This window comes from Protopterus annectens, chromosome 2.part1 (genome assembly GCF_019279795.1).
Source record: "Protopterus annectens isolate FY-2018-M chromosome 2.part1, PAN1.0, whole genome shotgun sequence".
Lineage (NCBI taxonomy): Eukaryota > Metazoa > Chordata > Ceratodontiformes > Protopteridae > Protopterus > Protopterus annectens.
Window position 1 is genome coordinate 72,364,457 of NC_056729.1, and position 24,207 is coordinate 72,388,663.

At 40.0% G+C, this 24,207-nt stretch overlaps 1 protein-coding gene across 1 annotated transcript in view; it reads left to right on the top strand.

The window, feature by feature from the left end:
- Window positions 1-24,207, top strand: part of LOC122794822 (protein mono-ADP-ribosyltransferase PARP14-like) — a gene marked incomplete in the record, with an annotated part of 659,914 nt that overhangs the window by 491,545 nt on the left and 144,162 nt on the right. Inside the window, 1 exon segment of the mRNA XM_044063427.1 lies at window positions 22,716-22,845. Coding sequence (XP_043919362.1) covers window positions 22,716-22,845 — 130 coding nt within the window.

The window sequence follows — 24,207 nt, forward strand, 5'->3', positions numbered from 1 at the left end:
CGTATGTACTCCTGTTTTTCACAGCCATCCAGGGACTCAGAGTCGGTGGGCTGATTTGCTTGAGCGAGGTGTGACCTCCTCGGGTGGACCAGCCTTCCAACTCATGGAGAAGGCTCTTGCGTCTGTTGGTGATCCTGTGCTATCAGTGCCCCTGTCCTTTTCTGGACTGCAGTTTACACAAGCCACCCCTGGCGGACACCGGGCACAAAGGCCTCAGGACACACTCCCACAGGAGGCCCCTTTTGTGCTTTCTTACCCAGATTCTCCCCCTGAGGAAGTTCATCGCAAGAGTTTATGTAAGAGGAAGCATGTGGACTCCCCAGAGGAGTCCCTCACAGAAGACACAGACTTTGATGATGGAAAAGGGTTCCCTTGGTCACCCTCTGAGGTATCCTTTGGAGATATCCTCGAAGTACTTAAGCAGGGAGGTGAATGGCAGCCCTCTAACCCAACCTCTGAAGAGTCTGTGTTCCTGCAGGCCTTTCATGCCCGGTCCCCTACCTCCTGGGTTACTCCACCTGCTGACGACCCTGTCTGGCTCATTGTGCAGCATGCATGGAAGGCTCCTGACACCGTTGCCGCCATTCCCCGCAGACCAGATAAAATCTTGTCGCCTCCAGATAGTGATCCTCACTGGTCCAAAGGTCTTCCTGTAGATGCCTTGGTGGTGGCGGCCGCAACAAAAAAGGATCTGGTGGAAGAAAGCCAGACTGTCCACCTGCCCAACAAAGAGTCCCGGGCACTGGACAGATTAGGGAAGCATACTTTTGCATCAACGACCTTTGCAATCAGGTCCCCAAATTATATGGCACATTTTACCAGGTTCAGAGACTTAATTTCAGAGCTCTCTGAAACTTTGGCCAGAGCTGCGTCTGATAAGGTCCGGGACAAAGTGGCCTCACAATTAGCCACCATTGAATCGATTTCTAACTCCTCCATGTGTCCGATTTCTCACGTATCAGAAGGAGCAACTAGAGCAGCAGGTGCAGGCATAGTCATGAGACAGCATGCCTGGATGCGCTTGTGTGATTTCACGGAACCCTTCAAGGCTTCCTATCTGAACACTCCCATTGAAGCCTCTTCGTTAGTTGGACCCAAGGTAAAGGACACACTGGCTAGATGTGAACAGGACGGTAAGACCCTTTCTGCCATGGGTGTCCGTTATTCTTCCCCTCAACGGGCTTTCTCCAGAAACCAGAAGAGTGGGAAGATGTGGCACAAAAAGTTTCAGGGTTCTTTCCATGACACATGAGCCGAGTTTTCTCCCAGAGGCAGAGGGGGAAACTCATATGGAAAATGCCCCTTTTGGGGCAGAGGAGGTCCACCTAACCAGGGTTCCAGAGATTTTTTTCTCTTTCCAGTCCTACCAGCACTCCTGAAGAGTGGTCCAACTGTTTTCCTCTGGAAGTGGTTAGGAGTTATTTCTCTTTGTACCCTTCTGCCTGGCTAACCATTACCACCGATTCTTGGGTACGACAGATAATAACCAGAGGCTATCATATTCCCTTCGATCTTTGTCCCATCCCCCTAAGAAACTTACCTGATGTTCCAACCAGCCAAAGGGAAGAAGCAGCATTAGAGATTGCAAAGCTGCTAAGAAAAAGAGTCATCCAAATAGTCCCACCAGACCAGATAGGATCCGGATTTTACTCGATTATTGTTAGAGACCAAAAAAGACTGGGGACTGGAGATCGATTTTGGATCTCAGTGTGCAAAACAAATTCGTAGAGGTACAGAAATTCCGAATGGTAACAATACAGTCTATCCTCCCACTTTTGGAGGCAGGCAATTGGATGTGCTCTATAGATCTTCAAGATGCATACTACCAAATAAAGGTGGACAGACCATCGAGAAGATTTCTTCTCTTCCGTGCAGGAGCCAGTCATAACCAGTTCCGAATACTGCCCTTCAGACTCTCTACTGCCCCCAGAGTGTTCACAAAGTGCATGGCAGTTGTTACAGCTCACCTGTGACTGCAAGGATTCTGGGTATTTCCATACCTAGACGACTAGCTCTTCACCGCCCCCACCAGCCATCTATTGATAGAAGCCTTGGCATACTCTCTTCACACCACAGAAAGGCTAGGTGTAACTATAAACTGGCAAAAATCCAACCCATCCCCATCCCAATCCATAGAATTCATTGGGGCCCTGTTGGATACAAAGAACTGCATGGCATTGATTCCAGAGCACAGAATTTTAAGGATAAAACAACAACTCATATCATACTCTCAAGGGTTGGGTTCCATGGCAGCTTCCATCACCATTGTCCCCCTTGCGAGATTCCACATGAGGCTTTTCAATGGTAACTACTCACCCAGTGGTACCCTTTTCAGTTTCCTCTATCATCCCAGATTCGGGTGGCTCAGAGATGCAAACAAGACTTGATTTGGTGGATGTCACAGAACCCGTCACAATGGTCTCGCCTCTTCACCCCCCAACAGCTCAAAGCCACAGTGACCACGGACACCTCCCTGATGGGGTGGGGGGGCTTTTTCAGGGGAAGACAATCCAAGGCACGTGGTTGGAACTAGAGCCCCATCTGCATATAAATGTCCTAGAACTGAGGCCGGTGCATCTAGCGTTATAAGCATTTCATCCCCTCCTTCCGTCAGGGACTATTACAATACAATCAGACAACATGGCTGTAGTCTGGTGCATCAACAAACAACACAGAACCAAATCCTACCCTCTTTGTCGAGAGGCCATGAGGATATTGCAATGGGCGATGGCTACCAACCGCTTTCTGATAGCAACACACATTCCCGGGAGTTCCAACACGATAGCAGACAGATTGAGCAGGTGCATTCTGCAACCACATGAGTGGTCTCTGAATCCTCTTATAGTGGCGGAGATTTTCAACCACTGGAGTCTCCCTTGCTACAACCTCTTTGCATCCCCAACCAACTAAAAATGCAGCAATTACTTCACCCTGATTCCCCCTCGGGGACAGTCACCCAGGGATGCTCTAGTCCACAATTGGCCCTCGGGTCTGCTTTATGCCTTTCCCCCTCTTCCTCTCATTCTCCATTTCCTGAAGAAAGCCCGCCGGTTGAAGAGGAAGATAATCCTCATAGCGCCATATTGGCCTCGTCAAATTTGGTTCCTCTTCCTATGGCCTCACCTGCTAGATCAACCATGGATTCTCGATCCAACTCCGGATTTGATCTCCCATCCACAGAACCTGATTCACCCCAACCTGAACAGCTTGAAGCTCACAGCTTGGCTCCTCCACTTCCAGTGATTGCCAGGCAGACTGATCTTTCTTCCCCAATACGTGACATTCTTATTGCATCTCATAAGTCTTCCACCAGAACTACTCATCTCGGCAAGTGGAAAAGGTTTACCATTTGGCTGAAGGGAAAACGTATGGATCCTTTTTCAGCACCAGTGCCAGTAGCACTGGAATACCTGTCAAGTTTATTCCAGTCTGGCCTGTCTACTTCTACCATTCGAGTTCATTTGGCCGCAATATCTAATTTTCACAATGGTGTCCATGACTCTTCCTTTATGTCACACAAATTATGCAAGACCTTTCTAAAAGGCGTAAATCATTTGAAACCCCCTTTTAGAGAACCTATCCAGCTGTGGGACCTGTCATTAGTTCTGTAAGCTTTGACAACATCTCCTTTTGAACCAGCTTCTTCATGTGACCTCAAGTTTCTTTCTTGGAAAACTTTGTTCTTGGTCGCCATTACTTCTGCCAGACGTATCTTTGAACTTCAAGCTCTATGCATCAAATGGCCTTACTTGATCTTTCATAAAGATAGAGTGTCATTGAGAACTAATCCTTCCTTTCTGCCAAAAGTGATCTCTGAAATGTCCACTAACCAAACCACTGAACTGCCAGTTTTCTTTCCCAGTCATTCTAACAGAGGAGAGTATTGTCTACATACCCTAGACATTCACAGGCAAATTTGTTTCTATCTGGACAGGACTAAGGCTTCTTGCAAATCAGATCAGCTATTCCTGGCCTATTCTGGGCCTAGACTTAGATGTTCTGTTTCTAAGGTCACATTGGCTAAATGGTTAAAAGACTGTGTAACATTTATTCACAAAATTCACAATATCCCTCTAACTACAGCCGTAAGCGCTCATTCCACTAGATCAGTAGCACCTTTTGCTGCCTTCCATGCTAGAGCTTCTTTACCTGACATTTGTGCAGCTACAACTTGGGCTAGACCTCATACCTTCATCAGCCATTACAAATTGGATTTGGCCTCCAGAGGAAGAGCATCCTTTGGTTCAGTGGTGCTTAGGAATGTCCTTCCATGAGAGCCTCCCAGGAATAAAGGTAGCTGGGGACTCTATCCTAGGTGTAAGGAATGAACAAGAATTAACAATATCCAATAAAGAAGTTATGTCTTACCATAACGTTCCATCTGTATTGTTGATCCTTATTCAGTCATTACAACCCTCCCTCCTTCCCCCTCCTGAGGCTTATAGTGGATCTCATCATCCAGTTCCATTTGGTCCTTTGACCAGAGGTAACCTCTACTTTCTTTGACTTGCAAACTCAATCTGAGGTAACAAGGAGAAGCAATTGTGGGTAAGAGTTTAGCTCGAGAGTTTGTGGCTGTCGCGAGCTTGGAAGATGGCCAGCTCGGTTCCGAGTTCGGAACCGATAACCCAGGCGCAATGACTAAACGAGGATCAACAATACATATGGAACGTTATGGTAAGACATAACTTCTTTTTCTTTAGCTCCCTCCAGACTTTGCAAAACCTTTATTAAAGGTACTTTTCTTTTAAGACCCCCGATTAAAGATCCTACCCTTCCTTGGGACATTACCCTAGTTTTACAAGCTTTAATTGCTCCACCCTTTGAGCCTGTTGCTTCTGTGGATTTGAAGTTTTTATCTTGGAAGACAGCTTTTCTAGTGGCTATTACTTCGGCTAGGAGAGTGTCAGAACTCCAGGCATTATCTGTCAAGCCTCCACATATGATTTTTCATAAAGATAGGGTTTCACTTCAAAGTAATCCCTCTTTTCTGCCTAAAGTGGCCTCTGAAACAAATGTCAATCAATCAATCAATCAGTTTACCTGTATTCTTTCCAAATTTTCAGAACAGAGGTGAATATAAATTGCATTTATTAAACGTGCACAGACAACTACGTTTCTACTTACATAGGACTAAAGCCTTTCACAAGTCTGATCAGTTGTTTGTAAACTTTGCTACACCCTTTCTGGGCAAACTGGTTTCTAAAGTAACCATTGACAGATGGATTTCCCCTTGCATCCTTCAGGTTTATAAAGACAAATGTATGTCCCTTCCGGGTAGGATAAATGCTCATTCTACCAGGTGTATGGCTACCTCAGCTGCCTTTTGGTCTAGAGCATCTTTAGATGATATTTGTTCGGTGGCTACTTGGTCCTCATCTCACACCTTCATTTCTCATTATAAATTGGACATGGTTTCCAGGGGGAGAGCATCCTTTGGCTCCGTGGAACTCCAAAATATCCTTCCATGAGGGCCACCCAAGGTTTTGGTAGCTGTGGACTGTGTCCCACAGGTTGATGATCAAATAAAGTCAACTATTTCAGATAAAGAAGTTATGTACTCACCATAATATTCCATCGGAGTAGTTGGACTTCATTTGTCATCAGACATCCCCCCTCCTTCCCCTGACCTTCTCATTATGTTTTCTGCATTGGCAGGCAGGAGAGAGAGCGTCTTGCGACTCTTTTGTTTATCTTTTTTAGTGAAGGTTTTTTGGATTGGGTTCCTGTGAGGGGTATAGCAAACTTGATCTGAGGGAAGGAACGAGATGGAATGGTATTATGGCTAAGGGGAGGAGCTTGGAGCTCGGATCAGATGCTGGTGAAGCTGCTGTCTCGGTTCCTGTCCGGATCCGACATCCCACAGTTTGATGACAAATGAAGTCCAACTACTCAGATGGAACATTATGGTGAGTACATTACTTCTTTTTTTTGTGATATAAAAAAATGAGACCACAATAAATCATTTCAAAATATTTCCCACCATTAGTGTGATCTATAACCTGTACATTTCAGTTGAACAACAAATAAATCTGTTAGAGGAAAAAATATAAAAAACAGAAAACGTACAATAAGCTAGTTACATACGCATGCACACCCTTAAACTAATACTTTGTTGAAGCACCTTTTGATTTAATTACAGCATTCAGTCTTCTTCGGTAGGAGTCTATCAGCATGGCACATCTTGACTTGGCAATATTTGCCCACTCTTCCTTGCAAAAGCACTCCAAATCTGTCAGATTGCGAGGGCATCTCTTGTGCACAGCCCTCTTCAGGTCACCCCACAGATTTTCTATTGGATTTACGCCTGGGCTCTGTGTGGGCCATTCCAAAACTTTAATTTTCATCTGGTAAAGCCATTCTTTTGTTAATTTGGAAGTATGCTTGGGGTCATTGTCGTGCTGAAGGTGAAATTCCTCTTCATCTTCAGCTTTCTAGCAGACGCCTGAAGGTTTTGGGCCAAAAGGGACTGGTATTTGGAACTGTTCATAATTCCCTCCACCTTGATTAAGCCCCAGTTCCAGTGAAGAAAAGCAACACATGATACTGCCACCATCATGCTTCATGTTGGGGATGGTGTTCTTTTGGTGACACGAAGTGTTGTTTTGCGTCAAACGTACCTTTTGGAATTGTGGCCAAACAGTTCAACCTTGGTCTCATCAGACCATAACACATTTTCCCACATGCTTTGGGGAGACTTGATGTATTGTTTTGCAAATTTTAGCCAGGCCTGGATGTTCTTCTCTGTAAGAAAAGGCTTCCGTCTTGCAACTGTAGTCCATAGGCCAGACATATGGAGAATATGGGAGATTGTTGTCGCATGTAGTACACAACCAGTACTTGCAAGAAATTCCTGCAGCTCCTTCAGTGTTGCTATAGGTCTCTTTGCAGCTTTCCTGAACAGTTTTCATCTTGTCTTTTCATCAGTTTTTTGAGGGACGTCCAGTTCTTTGCAACCCATATTTTCTCTACTTTTTGATGACTGTCTTCACTGTGTTCCATGGTATATTCAATGCTGAGGACATTTTTTTGTACCCTTCTTCTGACAGATACCTTTCAGCAATGAGATCCCTTTGATGCTTTGTAAGTTCTCTGCGAACCATGGCTTTTGCTGTAGCAGGCAACTGAGTAAACGTCAGGAAAATCCTACTAGGAGAGCTGAACTTTATTTGGGGTTAATCAAAGTCTCTTTAATTGATGGCAGGTGTGTACCCAAGAAGACTGAATACTGTAATTAAAGCAAAGGTGCTTCAACAAAGTATTATTTTAATGATGTGCACACTTATGCAACCAGCTTATTACACATTTTTTATTTTTTATATTTTTCCCCTAACAGATTTGTTTGTTTTTCAATTGAATTGTACAGGTTATAGGTCACATTAAAGGTGGGAAAAGTTTTGAAATGATTTATTGTGATCTCATTTTTTTATATCACAAAAACCTGGCATTTTAACAGGGGTGTGTATACTTTTTATATCCACTGTAATAAGAGACCCGGTTTCTTTGAAACAGCATTACACAAAAGTATATAAAGTGACACAAAGTGTGATAGTAGCAGACTATGAATGACTACTTTGTAACAGAAAGACAAGGAATATTAGTTAAATAGAATAAAATATAAGCTTTACTATGGCATAGTATGACTTATTCATTTTGGAATGTTATGGTCTAGTTGAAACATGAGAAGATACTGACTTATATTTGCAATAATAATGCACAGAAATTAATGTTACAGGAAATACACCTAAAATATAGCGAACATGAATGTTTTGTAAAGAAATGTAGGAAGGAAAGTTTCTTTGCTGGGACACAAGGAGAGAAAAAGAATAAGGTCTTAATATTAATTAAAATGGTATAGGAATAAAGACTAAGGAACAAATGAAGGATAGGCAGAGAAGATTTATAGTGGTGAGAGGTTGTTGGCAGGGTGTAAGACTTTGCACTTGCTGCAGTATATATTCCACCCAGGGTTGCCAGATTTGTTAAGGCACAGGTAGGGACAAAAAAAAATGTCCTTCACGTTAAGACCAAAAAAAAAAAAAAAATCCCAATTGCCAGGAGTTTAAAAGGCAGTGCGGGACACGGAATTGGGCTGCTGTTCCCAGGACAGTCCTGCTCAGATAGGGACATCTGGCAACCCTGGTTCCACCAAAAGTAGTGAACTAAAGAACACTGGGGGAGAAGTTATAGCCTTTTAGTAAGGATATATGATACTAGCAGAAAATTAGAATTCTCTAGGAAATAAGGGAGAGGTCTCTTGAGGACCAAGATACTGTAGAATATCAGCTGAGGTGAGAAAATTATAGAACGCATGCATTTCACCTTATTGATGTAATGAAAATAAGACTGAAAGATGTGGAATATAAGTATTTTGCAGCAAAAATATGGATCCTGGGCAGGATGAGCTAGATGTTGCATATCAAAATAATACTTTAACGTGGCCTGAACAATAAAAATACATCTAGTGATAGAGGCAAACCACATACCAATAAAAATTGAGTTTTGTAAGCCAAATAAAAAAATATTTTGATACACAATGGCATTTTCCACTTTTATTTATTTATTTTATTTTATTTTATTTTACATTTGTTAACCGGGAGAGTCCAACTGGATATGTCCATTTTCAGTGGAGGCCCGGGGAGAAAAGCTCCAAAACAATATTATAGTTAACAAATAAGACAATAAGTATAACAGAAAGGCATATTTTACAACATACAAGAGGCACATTTCTTGCACCTTAAAGAATTTGAATGTACAGTTGAGTGTACAGTTAGACTTCCTGTTTAAGATGAGACTTTACATCGAATTTATGGACAATAGATGCCTGTAGTTAAACTGTAAATCTCATTGAAAATAGCAAAAGTAATGAGTTACTAGCCAGGGGTAATACAGGAGCATAGTCTGTTATTCAGGAAGTGTATTTTGATTAGTTTCTTGAATTGGGTTGAGTTATTGCATGTTATGTAGGCAGGAAGGGAGTTCCAGATTTTAGAGATGCAGAGGCTGTAAATGGGTTTACCTGCCTCATTATTAAATTTGGTTACCTTAAGGAAGTGTTGGGTGCTTGATCTTAAGGATCTGGTAGTGGTATAGGGCTGGAGTAGTTGTTGTAGGGCTGGGGTGTTGTCAGAGTGATGTATACATTTATGTGCTAATGATAGTTGATTGTATTGAAGTATTAGTGGGAGTTCTAACCAATTGAGTTCTTTGAGGCATTCACAATGGTGGGTTCTAGGGGGTGATGCTGTGCCATATCTAGCTATCTTATTATAACAGCTGTCAAGTTTGTTCAGGTCAGTTTTTCAGAGATTGGTAAACACACAGGAGGCATAAAGTAAGGTGGATAGCAGGTATGTCCTGGCTATAGTAATTTTAGAGTGGTTGGATAGAAATTGTTTGTTTCAAAAGAGTACGCCCGTGTTTTTATAAATTTTTTTTATGGTCTGGGAAATGTGTATGTCAAATCTAAGGTGACAGTCAATTTCTAGGCCTAGCAGTTTGGCATGATTGGTAGGGGTGATGGAGGTGTTGTTGTTGTGTGAGGAGATTGTAAAGTTATATGAGGGGGGTAAAGATCTGTGGGGACTAAAGAGGAGTAGTTTTGTTTTAGCTGGGTTAAGAATGAGGTTTTGGTTGGTGATCCAAGTTTCGGCTAGGGAAAAGCATTCCTGTGTTTGGGAGAGGAGGAGGTCTAGGATGCTGGCTGCACATATTATGGTGGTATCATCTGCATGTTGGTCTATTGAGGCTTTGGGAATGTTGGATGGGAGTTGATTGGTAAATAGGGTAAAGAGCAGTGGACCCAGAATGGAGCCTTGGGGAACCCCTAGGAAGACAGGCAATAAGGGAGAGCGTTGGTTTTGCCATTTTACAGCTTGCTGCCTACCATTGAGATAGGACTTAAACCAAGAAATAGAGATGCTAAGGTTTAGAGTGGGTAGTGATTAAAGCAGTTTTTCATGGCTGACCATGTCAAAAGCTTGGATAAATCTAAGAGTGTGGCAGATACGAGCAGTCTGTTATTTCTGTGGTTATTATCGGTGTTGGTAAATGATGTAAGTGCGGTGGTGTTGCTGTGTGGATAGCAATTTGTTTTCTAGGAGGTTGTTCATCAATTGCATGTGGACAACTCTCTTGAGAAGTTTTGATAGGAGGGAAAGTATAGCTGTAGGACGGTAGTTATTGAGTTTGAGAGAGCTCCTCCCTTTGTGTATTGGATTTGTATGAGATATTTTCCAAAGATGGGGTACTTTGCACTCATAGATCTGTTAATTAGAATGGAGACAGGATAGGCTACAGCTTCAGTGGCTAGTTGAAGATATTCTGTTGGTAATTTATCAGTGGCTGTGGAGGTTGGTTTACATTTTAGGAGTAGTTTTTGTATGGTCTTGGTTGGTACTGGGTTGAAGCTGAAGTTGGGGTGACTGTTATTTGTTTAAGGTGGAAAGGGTATTTTAGTTGAAGTGGGTTTATTGGGGCTTAGTTGGCTGTTAGCTAGAGTTTGGATAGTTTCTGTGAAGAATTTGTTAAACTGTGTGGGAATATTATCTTGGTTCTTCACTATTTTGGGAGTGGGGGTGGATGCCGTTTCTGGCTGTAATACAGAGTTGAATGCTGCCCAGAATTTTTTTGAGTTGTTTATATATTTAGTATGTATATTTTGATAGTAGGAGATTTTGTCTGTTTTAATTAGTTGTTTAGCTTTGTTGTGTAGTTCCAGCTACTTTTGTTTATCTAACTGGGATTTGCTTTTACGATAGTTTGTCCATGCTTTGTTTCTATTTTTGAGGAATGTTTTAGTATCTAAAGTTAGCCGGGGGCATGTTTAGTTTTAATTCTTGTGGTTCTGGGGGGCATGATGGTTAAGTATATTTGTAAAGGTAGTATTGAAATATAGTACTGCTTCATCGAGGGCTATGTTTTTTTTGGGGGGGGGTCCAGTTACACTTTATTAGGTCATTGTTAAAGTTAAATAAGTTAAAGTGTTTTTGTTCCTAATTTCACGCACAGTTACTTGGGTCAGTTGGGGGGTTTTACTTCTTAGTAGAAATGTAGCTTGGTGGTTGCTGAGGGTGTCTGGCAAACATCCAGCTTGGGATATTAGGAAAGGATGTGATACAAGTATCCAGTCTATTATAGACTGGTGTTTGGTTCTTTTGTCTGTTCTAGTTGGGGAAGTCATAAGTTGGGTTAGTCTGTGTAAACTGATGTGTAAGAAAGGGTTCTGACTAGAACAATTGTGCCAATCAATATTAAGGTCACCTAATAGGATATTTTCCTGGGGGAGGAAGTTAGCTATCCAATCTTGGAGTTTTTCTGTAATGGGAATATTGTTGCCTGGAGAAATGTAGCATCATATAATATTGATGTGTTTATTTGGGTTAAGTTTTAGTTTAGTGAGATTGAGTTCAATGTTATCTAGGTCTGGGGGTGTGATGTCTAGTTTTTCTAGGATGAGGTGATTTTTGTATAGTGTGGCTACTCTCCCACCCCTTTTACCTACTCTGTCTCTATGATTTATATTGTAGCCTGGTGTAGTGATTACATTATTATGAATTTCAGGCTTTAGCCAGGTCTCAGTCAGTATCACAATATCTGGATGATAAAAGAAGAGTAAGGCATGGAGGTCATGGACTTTGTTTGAGATACTTCTAACATTTAGATGTATGATGAAGAGTGAGTTTTTGGGTCTATGGAGTAGGGTATAATTCAGGTCGGGGATTAATGTGTCTAGATGTAGTGGGCCTAGGTTGGGATGTATGTCACCACAGTGTATGAGTGCTGTTTGCAGGTGTAAATAAAATCTAAATAACTTATTAATAGTTTTTATGTGTTTTAGGGTGCTGTGGGATTGTTTATGTGTTAGGTGTATCTTATGTATGAGGTGGTGGTGGATAAGGGTGGTTGGGTAGATATATTGTGCTAGTTGGGTATAAGGTTTGGGGTTTAGAATGTTGAGGGATGTAACTTTGTTTTGGGTGAATAGTCTATGATTAATTTGGGTTTGATATCTGGTAATGGAGGTTAGCAGTATTAGGGAAGAGATATAAATAGTATATATTAGGAGTTGTGGATGTGAGGGTGTTAGTAAAAATCACCTACTTTAGGTTAGTTAAGTTAATTAGGGTGTTATAGGGAGAGGGTAGGGAGGGGGATGTTGAAAAGTATTAATAAGAGGTGTACTGAAGCCTAATTGGATGGATGATATGATAGGTTGGGGTGGTGTGATGGAGGTGGGAGTGGTAAGGTGTGGGTGTGGTATATAGGTATAAAGGTAATTGATGTGGTGGTGGGTGGGAATGGGGGTAGGGTAGGGAAGTGTAGTGAGCCTGAGCGTAGCAAGGGCAAATGGAGCAGGGACAAACTGAGCCTCCTATGCTTATAAAAAAATAATCAACCAATCAGGGATATCTTGTGCTGTCTACCAGGCAGATCAGTTCCTTTTGAAATTTAACAGCTAATATTGCCAGATGGACTTCCATATGGTTAATCCTGTCACACAGCAACTTTGATAACAGTACTATGTTTTGTGCTGGCTTGCTTTAGACATGGAGTAGGGTAAAAATAGGGAGTACTAGAGGAGATCTAGTAAAAATAGGACTTTTAAATTTGGAAATAGTCAATTTATAAGATCAGATATCTTGGGATCTGCTGCCATCTAGTGGCTAAAGTGGGGAAGCACATACCCCAATGGAGAGTAGGTGTAAGTAAAAAGGGAGAGATTCTTATACAGGTAGTATAAATTGCCCGTGCGGTTGTGCTAGCCAGCAGTAAAGGTTTATATATATATATATATATATATATATATATATATATATATATATAATACATTAAGAAGTAGTAAAACCTACACTTTACAATTTATGTACAATATAGGTGTCCTTGTAGACAGAGGGAGGTTATATGTTATATTCCAGTCAGGAGAGTTAGAAGAATTTGGGTTCAGTTCATTAGGAGATCACCCACTTCTAATCAGAGGCTATTGCTAGCTGTAAGAAAGAAAAAGTACATTAGGAGAAGGCTACACCACTAAAAAAGTATTCTGAGTGAGTGAAGTAATCCTTAATGAGACTAGGCTATGCCACTAACACTTATAGGTCAGTGGGTGTGAGCAAGTAACTCGATTAACTCCTAACAATGGGCTGTCAGGCATACCAGATATGTAACTGACATTGCTGAGCTTTGTTCTAACAGTATATGTTCAAAATCTGATATGAGAACAAACAGTCAAAACAAATGAAAATACAGGGTAATACTGACAAAAGTCTAACAACCTAATCAAATTCTCTGCCTTACACTTTGCTAAGTTTTAGCCTAGTCATTCAGAGCAGTCCTTTGCAGTCCAGCTTAAACACACTGCTAGCTTAACAGCAGGATGAACATTACCCAGTTAATAAGGTGGCTCCAATTTCTTTAACACATCAGAAGAGCAGCTAATAATAATAATAAGTAAATACTAATTCAGTTTGTATGATACAGTCAGAGAAGTGTCTACTATTATACAGATGACATTTCTATCTTTAGCACCATTAAAATAATGGCAACAACTTTTAGTAGAGCAGCTGATAAAATTCAAAAGTAAATACTTTTTTAGGAGTTATAAGACAGTCGGAGAAGCAACTGCTATTATTTAGATAACAGTACTATAATCCTTGGTGTGTCTTACATGATAAATACAGTAGCACTGTTAGCAATTCCTTGGAGGTAAAACAATGACGTTTGCTTACCGGCAGGCACAGACCACAGGGACGCTGAAGTGACTAGGATGGGGAAGCTATGTGTTTTGAAAATGGCGCCGCAAATGTGGGCTCTACATATAGATTCTGTTGGGGATAGAGAAGGGAGAAACACGTGATTGGGGGAGGTAGTTAAGGTGCCAACTGATCGCAGTGATCATGTGCTTGCTAAAAAAATTATCAACCAATCAGGGATAGCTTGTGCTATCTACCAGGCAGATCAATTCCTTTTAAAATTTAACAGCTAATATAGCCAAAATGGACTCCCTTATGGTTACTCCTGTCACACAGCAACTTTGATAACAGTACTATATTTTATGCTGGCTTGCTTTAGGTATGGAGTAGGGTAAAAACGGGGAGTGCTAGAGGAGATCTAGTAAAAATAGGACTTTTAAATTTGGAAATAGTCAATTTATAAAATTGGATATCTTGGAATCTGCTGCCATCTAGTGGCTAAAGTGGGGAAGCACGTACCCCAGTAGTGAATAGGTCTAAGTAAAAAGGGCGAGATACTTATTCGGGTAGTACAAATTGTCCGTGCAATTGTGCTAGCCAGTGGTAAAGGTTACATATATATATATATATATATATATATATATATATATATATATATAATAATGATAATAATACATTAAGAAGTAGTAAAACCTACACGTCAATTTCTGTTCAATATAGGTGTCCTTGCAGACAGAGGGAGGTTATGTGGTATATTCCAGTCTCCCACTTCTAATCTGAGGCTATTGCTAGACTTCACAATTTCTGTACAATATAGGTGCCCTTGCAGACAGATGGAGGTTATTTGGTATATTCCAGTCAGGAGAGTTAAAAGGATTTGGGTTCGGTTCAGTAGGAGACCACCCACTTCTAATCTGAGGCTATTGCTAGACTTCACAATTTCTGTACAATATAGGTGTCCTTGCAGACAGAGGGAGGTTATGTGGTATATTCCAGTCAGGAGAGTTAGAAAGATTTGGGTTCAGTTCAGTAGGAGACCACCCACTTCTAATCTGAGGCTATTGCTAGCGGCAGGTACAGACTACAGGGACGCCAGAGTGACTAGGATGGGGAAACTTCCATGAGTGAGTAGATTTGACTTTATCTGATATGTTATTAGATTTTAACTTAAGTAGTAAAGACCTTGCAAAGAACTGGGATAATTGTAAACTGAAGCTAAGAAATTTAGTTAAATGAAAACAAATAAGTTATGGAATAATAGCCACAGTGGGCATTTAGAGGGCTTAAAAATAAGTGATTTACGAATGAAAAAAAAAGAATAAGGGGAACACAGCAGGTTGAAAGAAACTAGAATGTCTGTGCAGGATATTTAGAAACATGAACAAACATAGAGCAGTTGTGAGTAACTAAATTGTTGACTCAATGTTTAAAGCAACACGTGGTTGAAAGGATGATAATAAAACTCAGGAATTTTGAGAATGGCAGGGAAGAAATGGACTCATTTAAAATTATGAATGTGATGGTGAATTATTATTGTATACTATATAAAAAGTATGTAGAGGTTGAGAGTACTACACAGCAGGAAATAATAACATATTCCAGACAATTACAATTTCCTCAGTTAATAGAAATAGAAATCAGGGGTATTAACAACAAAAATAAAGAAAACTTAATTTAAGTAATGAGAAACCAGAATACAGTGAAAACCCATGGTAGTGAAATAATTCAAGTAAAAGTGTGGAATAAGATGGAGGAGCTACTAAATGTCTGGCTAGTACTTTTTAACAATATTTTTCTCAATGAGGATGTGCTTTTGAGTTGAAAAGTGGTAATTACAACAAAGGGTGGATGTCCAGGACTGTGTAGATCTACAATGGATAGAAAAAGTGTACACACCCCTGTTAAAATGCCAGGTTTTTGTGATATAAAAAAGGAGACCACAATAAATCATTCTGAAAATTTTCCCACTTTTAATGTGACCTATAACCTGTGCAATTCAGTTGAAAAACAAAACAAATCTGTTAGGGGAAAAATATAAAAAAAAGTACAATAAGCTGGTTACATAAATGTATACACCCTTAAACTAATACTTTGTTGAAGCACCTTTTGCTTTAATTACAGCATTTGGCCTTCTTGGGTATACACCTGCCATCAATTAAAGAAACTCTGATTAACCACAAAGTTCAGCTGTTTTAGTAGGATTTTCCTGACACTTAGTTGCCTGCTACAGTAAAAGCCATGGTTTGCAGACACCTTACAAAGCATCAAATGGATCTCATTGTTGAAAGGTATCAGTCAGGTGAAGGGTACAAACAAATGTCCACAGCATTGGATATACCATGGAACACAGTGAAGACAGTCATCAAAAAGTAAACAAAATTTGGGACAACAGTGACGTTGCAAAGAACTGGACGTCCCTCCAAAATTGATGAAAAGACAAGATGTAAATTGATTAGGGAGGCTGCCAAAAGACATACAGCAGCACTGAAGGAGCTGCAAGAATTTCTGGCAAGTACTGGTTGTGTGCTACATGTGACAACAGTCTCCCATATTCTCCATATGTTTGGCCTATGAGGTAGGGTTGCAAGACAGAAGCCTTTTCTTATGCAGAAGAACATCCAGGCCCAGCTAAAATTTGCAAAACAATACATCAAGTCTCCCAAAAGTATGTGGGAAAATGTATTACGGTCTGATGGGACAAAAGTTGAACTTTTTGGTCACAATTCCAAAAGGTAAGTTTGGCATAAAAACAACACTTCTCATCACCAAAAGAACACCATCCCCATTGTGAAGCATGGTGGTGGCAGTATCATGCTTTGGGGTTGCTTTTCTTCAGCTAGAAATGGGGCTTAGTCAAGGTGGGGGAAATTATGAACAGTTCCAAATACCAGTCACTTTTGGCCCAAAGCCTTCAGGTGTCTGCTAGAAAGATGAAGATGAAGAGGAATTTCACTTTTCGACATGACAATGACCACAAGCATTCATCCAAATCAACAAAAGAATGGCTTCACCAGAAGAAAATTACAGTTTTGGAATGGCCCAGCCAGAGCCCAGACCTTGATCCAATAGAAAATCTGTGGGGTGACCTGAAGAGGGCTGTGCAACCTACTGCAGACTACAAAGTATTCACATTTTCCATATTGTGTCAGGAATCACTTTTGGGTAAGGGATTTCCTACACAGGCTGGAATTCCAAGAGAACTTACAGAAGTCTTGGCTATCTCCTTCTCACAGGATTGTTTTCTCAGGTTGTCTCCTGGTCACCTCATTTCAAGGAACTTTTCTTGCACAGGAAAAACATCTGTATTTAGATCTTTCCCTGAGTTTTTCCTTTCAGACTACTGTCTGAGCAAGGGAATTCTAAATGATTCTGGGTCTCATGGCATCTGGGATACTCATGATACATCTTGTAAAACTCCACAAGAGAAAAATCCAGTGGTACCTGACCAGCACCAGTATCACCATGAAATTTCAGATTTCAGTTTTGGAGCTTGTGAAAAGGGAGATTTTGTGGTAGAGACAATATTTTTTTTTTCAGAATTCAGGTCTCCCATTCTCCATTCTTGCTTCAGCATAGTCAGTCATAGCAGACACCTCAGACATTGCTTGGGGAGTAGCGTCTATGGAAACAAAAGTGTAGGGTCTTTGGAACAAAAAAAGACAGACTTAGACAGTTAAATATAAAAGAGACATTAGCTCTTACAAATGCTGTCAACTGTCATGACCGCCTGTGGTCCAGGGATCTCTACAAGTGTTTACAGACAAACCACAGTGATGAGGCACATAAATAAGAAAGGGAAAACCAGATCTTACCTTCTATCCAGACTAGTCATATTTGCCCAGGATATAGCTTTACAGCACAATCTCACCCTACAGTCGTCTTACATACTGTCATAGCAAAATTGTATGGAAGGCAAGCTGAACAGGAACAGGACAGATCTTCAGGAAATGAAACTGAATCAGAAGGTCTTCCAAGAACTGATCCCATTGTGGGGAATGCTTCAATTAAATATGTTTGCCTCCACTCACAATAATCAGTTGTCAAAATTCTGCTACAGAACTCCTTACAAGAAGGCCTAGAAGACAGATGCATTTTCTTTCCCTTGGGCAGAAAGGTTCTGTATATTTTCCCCCCCTTTCACTAATATCTATGGTCATTCTGAAGCTTCAGAAGGACTGATTAAAGATCATTGATGTAGTTCCCTTATGATCTATGCTACAGTGGTTTCCCCCTTCTTTTGGAAATGACCAGGGGCAATTACCACACGCTTCCTCACAAACTGGATTTACTCACACAAAATCAGGAGTGTTTGACATATCCTGACCCCAAACAACTACAGCTGACTGGATAAAAGAATTTTAATACCTTTTGGTCACCTGTTTTCTGAGGACATGCAGCAGATATTGATGAAGGTAAGAACGCCTGCTATAAGAAAATCATGTATTAGTAAATTTAAAAGAATTTCTAGTTGGTGCAAAGAAAATAGCCAGCATCCACTCAGGCTAGTGTTATCTGATTCTGTAGTATTTGTGTGAGTTAATCTCCTGTGGCCTGTCTTACTTCTCAATCAAGTTTCATTTGTGGGCCATTTCAGCATGTCTGCCCTTGGATTTTCCTCTTTCAATGCATTCTCATATGAAAATGTTTTTGAAAAGGGTGATGCATAAGAAGCCTCCTAGATAACAGGTAACTCTTCCTTTCAGGACTGGCCTTTGGTCAACTGGTGCCCTAAACAAAAGGGCTCCACAGTGGCCCCCCCGCACCACCCAATGCCTCCATCCTGGTCTACCTACACCATCCAGATTACTTTTTTCTTCTAGCAGACCTGTAAACAGTGGTGTTCCACAGGGAGTGGCTCTGTAACTCCTACTGTTCAGAATTGACTTCTCTGAAGTACAGTCTTAAACAAAAGGACTGTGGCTGACAAAGTTTGCTGATGACTGCAAACTGGGAGCGCTTATTGAAACCCCTAGCAATGTCAACATCCTGCAAGAAGGTCTTATGCAGACTAATGACTGGTGCCAAAGTCATGATTTTAAACTTAATGCAAAAAACCACATCAATAGCAATACCCTAAGCACACATTCAGTGGTGAGAGATCTGGGCACGCAGGTTGACAGCAACCATAACTTTGATCACCATGTCTCCTCAGTGGTAAAAAGGGCATTTTATATTACTCATCTCATAAGTAAGGGCATTTCCTCCAGGAAAAAAAGATATTATAACCCCCACCCGTACTCTTCCCTCATCAAGACAATAATGGAGTACAGCTCTCAATTTAGTATGTTCCTTTTCAAACACCTTCAACAATTGGGGAGACTACAAAGGTTCCTTACAAAAAAAATGTAGGGTCTTCAAGGTCTGTCTTACGCGAACAGATTGAAATTGTTGTCACTTTACTCTGTCATACAAACTGCTCAGAAGCGGCCTGTGACTTGCATACAGAGCAATCTCTGACCCAGCTTTAATGGAAATGCTGCACATTCACAAGTCAAATGGCACACGGGTCACTCGCTCACATTTTTAAATGTATTTATAGTGGTATGAGCAATATTAATCATGTGTATTTATGCATTATATGTAATTCAGTATTTATAAGTAATTATGGTGACATTTTATATGTTTATGTCATGTATTAATATTTATGAAGCATAGAACTTGATTGGTGGGTTTTTAATTAACTGGATTATTTAAGACAGTTGAAGAAATGTGCTTTATATTTCTGATGAAGTCTGTTTGGAGACGAAATCGTGTGACAACCTGTAGTGTTTATTTTAATAAAAGGTTAACTTTATCCTGCATCCAGAGCTCTTTCTTGCAACTTTTGAATTGTTACTGGTTTTGAGTTGGTGGAAGTCTATTCTCCCATTTTCTCTTGTCACTCGCTCAAAGGACCTTAACCTGGTATGTGATATCAACATAACTTGCTGGAGGGACAGATTTGTCTCAAAGAGGTTGCCACACTTTTGGAAAAAGCTTCCTATTCATGTTAAGCAAAGCCTCTCATTCATCCTATTTAAGCATAATTTGGGCAATTGGATGGATAACTGGAAATACACCTGGGGGTTCCATGTGTCCGTCTTGAGTAGAGGCAGTAGGTGCTGCTTTTAGCGTCTGCTTGAACCAGACACCCTTGGGAACACGTGTTGAACTTGACTAGGTTTGTAAAGGCCCTGGGGCCTTTAGCCTAGTAACCTTCTATAATCCTTTTTCTCACAGTTTGTCTTACTCTTCAGTTTTTCCTGTATTCATTCAACATATTAAAAAAATTCTTACTACAAAAAATAAACAAATAAGTACTGAGAAAGCATCCCTGCTAGAGCAGTGCCCTAGTCAGCTGCTTAGTTGGCCTATGCCTAAGGTCAGCTATGCCTCCTTGGATCTTAATTTTGTGTTAGAAAGCTAACTCTTGCTCTATTTGAACCAATTTATCTGGCTTACCTGAGGTCAAACCTCTCAACTTGCAAACACTGAAAGTAGGAGCAAGGGCCCTTGAAATGTAAATATAGCCAGGTTAAAAATCTGGACTTATAATTATCATAAAATCTGAATACCAAATAACCCATAACTGTCCGCTTCTATTAGATATGTGGGATACTACTGAGAAACATGTTTAAAAAACAAATAGTAAGAAAAATGACAGAAAAAATATAAGCACACTATCAAAGAGACAGTGTAAAATCTGTGGACATTAACTGTTTTGCAAAATACTACCACACAAGGTCATTTTATTTTTGCTTTAAAAAAGGGAAATGTAAGATGCGTGTTACTTTCTTTAATTGTTTGCTGCCATTAGAAGGTTGGTCATTTAGCATGGTTTTCCATGTACTAAACAGATTTAAGAATCATGAAATAAGGCAGGGATTCAGAAAATTTTGACAAGGGGTAAATCAAGCATGAAAACAAGAACTTACTGCAAAAAATACGAACATTCTTGTGTAAGGGTAAATCAGGCCTGAAAATAGGAACATTCCTCCAAAATAAGGACATCTGAGCAGTCCATTTGAGGTTCTTGACATGGAACACAGTCTTACTAACTGCTCTGACCTCTTCAAGAAGAGTATCTTGAGTCGCAAGCTCTCATGGTGAGTCAGCCTTATTTTAAGGTAAGATAAGGTTTCTTTAAGAAGTAAGCCTTCATTTATACCTAAAGTGTTGTCTAAGATTACCTTAAGCCAAGTTGTCCATTTCTCTATCTTCTTTCCAGAACTAAAAATGAGGAAGAAAAGATATCCCATATCTTGGATCTTTAAGAACTTCTCATTACTTGTGAGAGCTAAAAAAGGCCAGCCTGTGTCAAAACAGACTTTATCAAAATGGTTGTCTCATAATATTACCTTTTGTTGTACCCACATCGCAAAACAGTTCCAGACAGGGTCAAGGCTCACTCTACCAGGGCCATGTCTTCATCTGTTTTTGCAAAGGACTGGATTATAGAATTGTTCTAAAAGCAGCAGCTTGGTCCTCTGTGCACACTTCTACAAAGCACTATAACCTATATTCCTTCTCCAGGTCTAGGACATGCTTTGATAGGACCAATCTTCCTGGGATCCAGGACCTTCATCCTTCCTCCTTTCAGTCATGTTAAGCTATGGTAATCTACCTATATAGCTTAGGCTACTGTAGCAGTGACCTACATGAAGAACATATTATAATTATATAAATAAACGTATTGTAACAGTAGATGTTTGAATGATCATAGGTTCATAGATTAGTACTAGGCTAACTGCCCATGTGGGCTATTATAAGCTTAGCCAATTACCCCATGTCAGAATCAAACCCTGTACCTTGTGTCTATAAGGTAACACTTTAACCATTATGCCAGCCTCCCACCCTCTGCTGCAATAGCTACTCCCCCCACTTTTGAATGTGTTTATGCCAGTGTGTGGGCTTTTATTGTTATTTTCCTAGCATTGTCTTCTCAGTTCTTTAGCCTCCCCTTTTCTCTCTATTGGCATGAAAGCTCTGAAGGACCTGGTTCCCAAACCTGATGTTTAGTCAAGCTTATGTAAGGTTCCCAGAAAGATTTGGAAGCTTTCTGGCTATAATATCCTTAGCAAGATATAATCCATATAGCTTAGGCCACTGCAGCGGTGATCATTTGAACATCTACTGTTATGGTAAGTTTACTTATACAGCTGTACTTTCTGTATTATTGTTATGCCATGTACTATGCCTTATGTCTGTAAGTGGATCTTTTCTCTCCAGGCCTCCACTGAAAAGGGGCTTCTCAGCCGAGTCATACTTTCCTTGTAAAAAATAAATAAATAAAGTACAATAAAAATAAATAAATAAATGTTGTGTCCTGTTTATAATGCTCACACATTCACATTACACATATACATATAGTGTGCATGTAATGGCTGTTTTCTTTAGCATTTGTCAATTCTCTAGGTGAGCTTTTTGATATGCTAACTTTTTTTTGCTTCTTTTTGGGCACTAAAAAGAAGGGTTGGGTGTATCATCCTCTGTTGGTTATAGTTGGGCACAGACTGCATCCATTTGCTCCTACAAACAGCAAGCTACTGAGAAAGACCATTCTATCAACTAACATTCACTTTGAGCTGGTTCTTTATCATGTCATACATTTCTGCTGCAGGATACTGTTATTCAGGCATCTAGATTTAGTTGAATATATTCAAGCAACTGCACTTTCTTAACATTTACTTGCTTCTTCACTAGAAACACTAGGGATCATAAATTTTTGGGAGTGATTTGCTCCTTTTCAGCTACCCTTAGCATTGTATGTTTTTAATTAAAGCACATAACTTGTATATATCTATTTGTACAAGTACTATGTTTAATACAATATATTTTCATATTACATCAAAACTACTATGATTTCTAATTTTAAATGAAGTCATATGGAGCAAGACATGTTCAGTATATATTTCTTATTTATAAAGCAAGCAAATAAGATAGCATCACTGTACCTGTACAGTAATAATTGAGTCACACCACTGAAAAATAAGTAGCTCTTTTCTCTTTATTACCTATTTCATTTGCAGATGAAATTCCAGATACATGGGATGATACTGACTTGGAAGGCAAGTGCAGAGAAGTTCCTTTACACCATGACACTCAAGAGTACCAAGAAATAAAGAATGATTTTGTAAAGACATTTACACAGACACCAGATGTTCAGGGTTTTGAGGTAAAGTATAAATTCATTACTGTTATTTGCATGGATTTATTTGCTAGAAATGTAAATAGTCTCTGAACTCTCCTGAGAAATCTATTTTACACTGAGATTTGTGACAGGAATCAGAAATATGGCATGCACTGTAGAGTACCATTACAAAGGAAAATGCTGAGAAAAGGCCAGCTACCAGTTCAGAAACAGTTGCACATTAGGACTGTAGAAGTAATATGTTACCATGCACAAGGCAGGTGATGAACAAGCCATTTGCAGTTGAGCTACACAACATCAGTAAAAGTTCTAATGCAGTTTGGAGACAATTGTATTGTGTATTATGGTTGCCTGCAGAAATGACATTAGTTCAGACAGACTGTGATAGCCCAGTTATTCCTGCAACACATGCTCATCCATTTAAACCACACACAAGCATGCCTATACTCACACACAAAAAAATGAGTTGTTTTTTCATCATGTTCCTGTACTGATCTGCCTCTTATTTTGTAGCACAGTGGCACGCTCACTACATCTGCAAGCAACAGTGTGATGTACTGATAGCATTACGGATCAGTACAGTCCCGTAACTTGCCAGAATTTTGTATGTGTATATCAGCCACACAGTGCAAAATCAAAATGAGATGCATTAATACACAGGTATTTGTATGGAGCACAGTGTATGTTATTAACATTCTGAGCTGAGTTGCCTATTCCTGCATACCACAATAAGGGTCCATATGTGTATAACTGTCCTTTGCATGTAAAAAGTGCACAGTGTGCACTAGGATGGCCATGTTAACAGACAGACATTAAGACTGTGTATGGTACACACATACATACATACAGACCCACATATACATACATACATATATATATATATATATATATATATATATATATATATATACACACACACACACACACACACACACACACACACACACACACACACACACACACACACACAAACACAGTACATAGTGCTGCATGCTGAACACCCTCAGTAAACTTTCAGGACACACTGAGTACTTTTCATATAAGAGAGTATGCTCTTATCAGCATTTTATTTACAATTGAAGATTATTTTATTAGTTTCTTTGACAAGTTAAGCTCATTAGGCACAAGTACTTGCTACAGGGACAGCATTGAAGCTCGTCTCATTTGAACTTCTCAGACCCATCAAAGTTTTCCAGTAATAGGTGAGGAAAGAATTCCAGGTTTACAGAATGCAGATCATGAACATTTCCGAAATTTATTTATTTAATTAACATTTGTTGACTGGGAAAGCCTGAACAGGACAGAGCCTATTTTCAGAGGAGGCCTGAGAAGAAACATTCCAGCCGCATGTCTTTGGAATGTAGGAGGAAACCAGAGTACCTGGAG